At 53.7% G+C, this 6,333-nt stretch overlaps 1 protein-coding gene and 1 long non-coding RNA gene across 2 annotated transcripts; one reads left to right on the forward strand and one right to left on the reverse strand.

Annotated features, from left to right (window-relative positions):
- Window positions 1–3,344: 3,344 nt before the first annotated feature.
- On the reverse strand, window positions 3,345–3,816 carry LOC114058882. Its single transcript, XR_003571539.1, has 2 exons — window positions 3,780–3,816; window positions 3,345–3,675 (listed from the first exon to the last, which is right to left on the reverse strand). It is a non-coding gene; the product is annotated as an uncharacterized LOC114058882 (long non-coding RNA).
- A 99-nt stretch (window positions 3,817–3,915) lies between these two features.
- YRDC (yrdC N6-threonylcarbamoyltransferase domain containing) lies at window positions 3,916–5,928 on the forward strand. Its single transcript, XM_027886676.1, has 6 exons — window positions 3,916–4,033; window positions 4,187–4,382; window positions 4,574–4,688; window positions 4,992–5,111; window positions 5,291–5,433; window positions 5,739–5,928. The coding sequence occupies exons 1-6, from the start codon at window positions 3,916–3,918 to the stop codon at window positions 5,800–5,802; spliced, it is 756 nt and encodes a 251-aa protein (XP_027742477.1). The 3' UTR covers window positions 5,803–5,928.
- The last annotated feature ends 405 nt before the right edge of the window (window positions 5,929–6,333 follow it).

Genomic DNA, 6,333 nt, shown 5'->3' on the forward strand with positions numbered 1-6,333 from the left:
ATCATCAGGAACTCCTTTGTGACAGAAATGAGTAGAAGAAACTACCAAAGTCTCTGAACTAGGAAGCTCAATGTGGAGCTGCAGCGATGGGCAGCAGTGTCTGGGGTCAGTGTCTGCTGTTTGTCTTCACAGCTCCTGTTTTCTTTTGGCATGTTCCAGGAAAAGCACTGTGTCCTGCTGACTCTTTGGTGCATTGGGTTTGCCACTGCCCTCTTTTACGTGCGTCAGGCAGGCTGTAATTCAGGTGGAACTGGTTAGAGATTGTACTGAGGCAGGAATGTGTGATTCTGTGAGTGCAAGGACTGTGCACCCACCCAGCTGTGTTGTACAGGTGTATGCTTTTGTTGTTTCTCATTGGTTTGCTTTCCAGAGTGTTGGTGCTGTGTGTGTCTGAGATATTTTCACATTTGCATTATCCCCAGTGCTGTGTGATCAGACGTTATGCTCTGGGGCAGTTGGTGTTGTGCTGGGACGGGAGGAGATCCAAGGGCAGCTGCAGCAAAGCCCTGAGATTCCGCAAGGCCAGAAAATTTCATGTCTTCCCCTCGCTGCCCCAGCATGTAGCATATCCATAACAACATGGTTAATAAAGGGGAGAGTTTCTGCCTTTGCAGATTTGGTGAGAAGTTGGATTCCAAGAAAGGGGCACGTCCCCTTAATAAGCCAGAGCCTCCTGGAACAGCATGCCCACCTCTGCAAAATCTGCATGAACCCCTTCAATTATCAGTCAGAGAGTAAAACTGCACTGCTCTGGGTCACCTGTGTTAAAGGTTTTTGCTGGTTTGTGCTAGTGGGGATTTACTTGGTCACACACAATTTCTAGGTGGGTGCAGAAGCCTAAACATGTAGAGGGAGTCAAGTTACCAGCGTTGGTAGCTCTGATCACCAAGCAGGAACTTGAGTGAGCAGACTTGGCCTGCAGCTGAAAGCTGGAGAAGTTGCTTTTCGTGCTTTTAGGTGGTGGAGAGATGGAAAATCGGCACTGATTGAATGCTGGTACCGAATTACATGGAACAAAGTACGAGTTGGGCACTTGTGTAAGGCTGAGTGTGCCCAGGAAGACTAGTTCGCAGAACCTCATACTGGTATCTAAAATGCACTTTAGGTTATTTTATCTTTAACCCAATTGCTGCAATTTCTTTTGTATATACTTTCACAAAGTTTATTTTTGGTCTGAGTAAAAGTTAACAGGGGTGTGCAAAGATGAGCACTTAACTTGGTGCAATACCTGTAGCTAAAGATTCTTTTCCTGTTTGGTCTGTGTGTGTCTGTCTGACAGAACAGGTATGGTTGGTGCCGTGCTGCTCTTCCCCCATGCCCCAGACAAATTATGCATCGTTAGTAAACGTCCAATCTATGCAAAAACCCCACTGAGAGCACTGTGCTTCATCAGCCTTTTCTCTCACACTTTCTGGGGGCTGCTTGTTGCTCCTGTTGGACACACTGTGTCCCTCGGTGTGTGTCCTTCCTCCCCTGTCCTCGGTTTGCCACTCATGTGGGAACACAAGTGACAAGCTGCTCTCAAACAGGCATGTTGCACCTTTGAAATTTGTCTTCAAGATGGTTTCTGATGTCCTGTTACTGCCTTATTTCCTGGGGGTGGTGTGGCCACAGCCATCCACAACATTGTCCTTGACCTGCAGCAACGCTATGAGCTGTTTACAGCACTCCTGCTCCAGGATAAGTGACCAGCCCGCTGGTGTGGAGCTGCGGGGGAAGCTGAGTCGAGGGTGGTTGTCCTTGAAGGTGATTGGGGATGAGCAGCTGTCCCTGGCTTGGTTCCTGAGTTTAGGCAGCCAGGGCAGTGGGGCAGAGCAGACAGGACCTAATGTCACGTTCTCGCCTCTGCTTCTGGCCGGGAGACACCAGGCAAGGCACAGAACCTCCCTGTGAAATGAGGACAGGGAGTTGTCTCTGTGAAATGATTTGAGATCTGTGGGTGAAAACTTCTGGGCATGAGTGATCTGAGCTAGCTGGGCAGAACTGCTGGAGTCAGTTTGGACTGTAAGACAAAAAAGAAGAGCATGTCTTTAATAAACCCTATAAATTTCTGACTGCAGAGTTTTTAATTGTACACTACTTTTGCCATAACATATTTTGGAAGTAATGTCAAGGTTTTATAAATGTTATCTGTAGTTGATACTCATGGACAGGGCTGAACTTTTAACTTTTTTGTGTCTTGTCTTGGGTTCTATCACACGTTCTAGAAGTTGGATTCTGCGTCTGCACTGAGAAATGCAAATTAAACTGGATATTTATGTAGTAGTGTACATAGTCTTGAGTGTGTGTGTGTTCTTGGAACTAGGTGAAAACCCCACCCCGTGCTGTGGTGGTGTGCAAGCTGGCCAAAATTTGGTTCATTATGCAGTGTACACTTTCTCAAATAAATGCAGTTTCTACTTTTTCTGAAAATTTTGAGATTTTTTTTTCACTTAACTTTTTTCAGCAGACTCGAGGGTGTGTTTGCCGTGCTGTAGTTGGCAGTTGCTGGTGTTCCTGGTTTGTGACTCTTGTCCTCCCACTGCTCAGGCTGACCCTGCTCTGTTCTGCCTCCCCTGACCCAGCGCTGGCAAAACCCAGCCTGGTTCCACCCCGGGGCCTTGGAGGTGGCTGAACTAAACCCCAGTTTCTCAAGAATGTGTGTATTGTAATAAAGGAATTTATTTAACTCTGAAACGTGGGAACAAATGTGCTTACATTGAGCAATGTGAAGATGTTAGTTACAGGTACAGTACTTCCAAAGGAAGAGCATCTCCAAAACCCAAAAAAGAGTAAATATGAATTTGTATTTTTTGAAGAATGTGAAATAATGGTGTTTGCTTAATTGCTTATTTTGTATGAAGTTAATATTGTACTTTGAAATATCTGCAAAGAAGTGGAAATTAACCTTTTTGGAATTGAAAGCAATATTAATACTAATGGAATCCTAATTAAATGCTTATTTAAATATTGTGTTATAATAGTTTTTCCTGAGAGTTTTCTGTGGGAGATGAGCATCCTGCCCTTGCCCCCTTTGGAAGGCATTGGGGACGTGGAATTCCAACCCTAAAAGGCAGCGTTTGCCTTTGCAGCCTCCTCCCTCTCCAGCGCTGGCCTTCACCAGCTTCCCCCCCTCTGGTGCCCTGCGGTGCGGGTGGGAGTTGGGTCCCACCCCCCCTCCAGCCTGGTCCCCGGCACTGGATTTTCCTCAGGTCCTGCTTCTGTGTCTCCAGGATGCTGCTGTGGCAGGGACTGACCAGCTGCCACAGACCAGCCCAGGGTTTGTGTCTCTGCAGCCCCTCCAGGTGGGCTCAGGCAGGTCCCGATGGGGGGCACACGGGGTGATACAGACCAGGCCCGTCCCGCCTTATTTCAAAGCGAACATTTAATACGATAAAGCACCAGCAAAGCGACACTGACCGAGCCCCAAGGCTGTGCTGCCTTTACCAGTCCCTGAACTCCCCTGGCACCGCCCGGGCACTCCCGGAGCCTCAGACCGAGCGAAGCCCTTGGTCCCTCGGCAAGGCCTCGATCTTCCAGGGCTCTTCAGGGCCCTGCGGCCCCCGGGCCGGGGCCCAGCGCCGCCCGCAGCGCGGTCATCGCCGCTGTCAGCTCCTCGCAGGCGGCGATGCGGGACCGCAGCTGCCGCTGCCGCAGCTCCAGCAGCTCCCGCAGCCTCCGCGGCTCCTCCGGAACCTGCGGGGGGAACACGGCGGGGACGGTGGTCACGGCACTCGCGGTCCCCTCTCTCTGCCCCGGTCCCTCCCGCGCTCCCCCGTTCCCCCCAGTCCCCTCCGCACCCGCCGCTCTCCCGCCGCCTCCGTCCCGCCCGCTCGCAGCTCGGGGCGGCCGCCGGTGGCCATGTGAGCGCCGGGCCCGCCCCGGCCCTCCCCGGCTGTTGCGTTGTCTCCCGGCGCCGCGCTCGGAAGTGCCCGCATGGCGCGGGCGGCGCGGGCCCTGGCGCGGGCTGTGGAAGGAGCGGCGGGGCCGGGGCTGGACCGGGCTCGCCTGGTGCCGCTGCCGCCCGGCGGCGCGGCCGGGCCCGACCCGCACGGTGCGGGGGGAATCGGCCGAGGGGGGCGGTTGGGCCGGCGGGGAGTGGGGGATGCGGGGGAGGCCCCGGGCCGGGCCGGACTCGGGGAGGGGACGCCCCGCGCGGTGGCGGCGGGTGCCGGGTGTCCCCGCTGACCCCCCCGGTGTCGCACAGGATGGCGGGAGGCGGTGGCGGCCGCGGCCGGCGCGCTGCAGGCGGGCGGGATGGTGGCGGTGCCCACGGACACGGTGTACGGCGTGGCCTGCCTGGCTCAGGACTCGGCCGCCGTGCGCAGCATCTACAGCCTGAAGGGGCGGAACGGCGCGAAGCCCCTCGCCATCTGCCTCGGGGACGTGGAGCGGCTCTACAGGTGCGCGGGGCCCGCGGGCTCTGGAGCCTCGGTCGGGGCCGAGTCCCGTGCGCGGGATGGGCTGCCCCGAGAGCCCGGCGGGGAGAGGCCGCCTCTGTCCGCGGAGCGCCGTGGAAGGGAGGGAAGGGCCGTGCCGGAGCTGCCCCAGCCCCGCTGTGGCCGCCCTGACCCCGCTGCCTCTGGGCCTGCAGGTACTGCCACGTGAACGTGCCGGACGAGCTGCTGCGGGACCTGCTGCCAGGACCGGTGACGCTGGTCCTGCAGCGTTCAGAAGAACTGAATAAAGACTTGAATCCTTTCACATCAGTAGGTCTTGGCTACAGGACGGATCTCGAGGCTTGGGGGCAGTGGGCTCGTTTTGTTCTACCTGCTTGTACTGCTGTTCTGTTTGTCCTTACCGGGCCCCTGTGCTGGTCCCGTTTCCCAGGACTTACATAGGCACGGCATAACCCAGGATTAGGGCCTGACTTAGGTCTTGTGTTATTGCTGGTTCAGCAGGTTCTAAAAGTATCAGTTCTCTAGAGAATCAGTTTTAAGCTGAGAGGGCTTCAGGCAATACAAAATTAAAACCAGTTTCTGTGTGTAAAACCCTTGTCTCCTTCCCTGCAGCTGGTTGGTGTTCGTATTCCAGACCACTCCTTTATGAGGGACCTGGCACGTGCCTGCTCGGGACCACTGGCTTTGACAAGCGCCAACATCAGCTCCAAGGGCAGCACCCTGACTGTGTTGGTGAGGCTCCTCTGCCCCTCAGGGACATCAGTGGGGCACTTTGACAGAGCCCCAAGCTCTCCCACAGTTGAACTCAGCTTTAGCAATAAACTAAGGGTTGATCTCTTGCTATATATTTTTCTTTTTAAAATGATACTCACAAAGCACTGTCAGGACTGTTACCTACAGCACTCTTGCAGGAATTTCAGGACCTGTGGCCTCAGTTGTCCTTGATCATCGATGGAGGCCCCATAGGGGACATCTGGAGCCCAGAGTGTCGCTTGGGGTCGACTGTGGTTGACTTATCTGTGTCAGGGAAGTTCTCCATCATCCGTCCTGGCTGGTGAGCACTGCTGGGCCTTTCTCTGTGCTTCAAATGAAATAAAGCTTTTGGGTGAGGGCAGGTCATGCTTTGCTTTGTTTCCCACAGCAGTTCCACCTTCCTGTTAATGTTTAACAGCACACTCTGAAATCCTAAAGAGCTCCCCAAATTCCCCTTTCTCACAGCTTCTGTGGGAAAGTCCAGTAGTTGCTGGAGTTCATGTTCTGTTTGTTTTTAAGTGCAGTCCTGTGTCTCACTGATCTTCCCCAGAAATGCAGTTTAATCCTCCAGACCTTTTGTTTTGACAGTTCTCGTTCTCCCCACAGTGCACTGACACCTACAGTTGAAATCCTGAGGCAGAAGTATGGCTTGGTACCAGAATCTTCCTAACCCTTGGGAGTGGGAGCTGATGGAGCTGGGCACCATGTGCCTGTGCACTCAGAAGTGGGTGTTTGTGGCCTTGTTTAATAAGGTCGATGGGTTATGTCAAGGTGAATAAACAAAAGATTAAAAGAATGAATTTAAAAGTCCTTTTGAGCTCTCTGTGCTGCTGTACCATTCCCAAATGTCTGTTCTGTTGTCCTGATTAGGCCTTGTGAATATAATGCTTGGAATGTTGGACTGATGGGGTGGGGAAGGCCCTGTCTGCCCCACCCTCCCCAATTGCTCATTCTGTGTTTGTAGTCATTGCATCTGCACTGTAAGGAAAGCAAAAACGGAATAGAGGGGTTTGGGGCTTCCAGGGTGTTCCAGCTGTAATGTTCTCTGGTTGCATTCAAATTCATGGAGTGATGGTTCAAACGAACAACCCCAGGCCAGGCCACCTGGGCCAGGGTTGGTACCAGAGGTGAAGCTGCTCAGTCTGACCCTTTCTGACCCTGTTGAAGCCATGGGGATTCTGCTGTCTGAAGAGTCCCCAGG

The sequence above is a fragment of the Empidonax traillii genome, unplaced genomic scaffold, assembly GCF_003031625.1.
Source record: "Empidonax traillii isolate 1590-97213 ecotype Southwest subspecies unplaced genomic scaffold, ASM303162v1 scaffold192:size804837, whole genome shotgun sequence".
Lineage (NCBI taxonomy): Eukaryota > Metazoa > Chordata > Aves > Passeriformes > Tyrannidae > Empidonax > Empidonax traillii.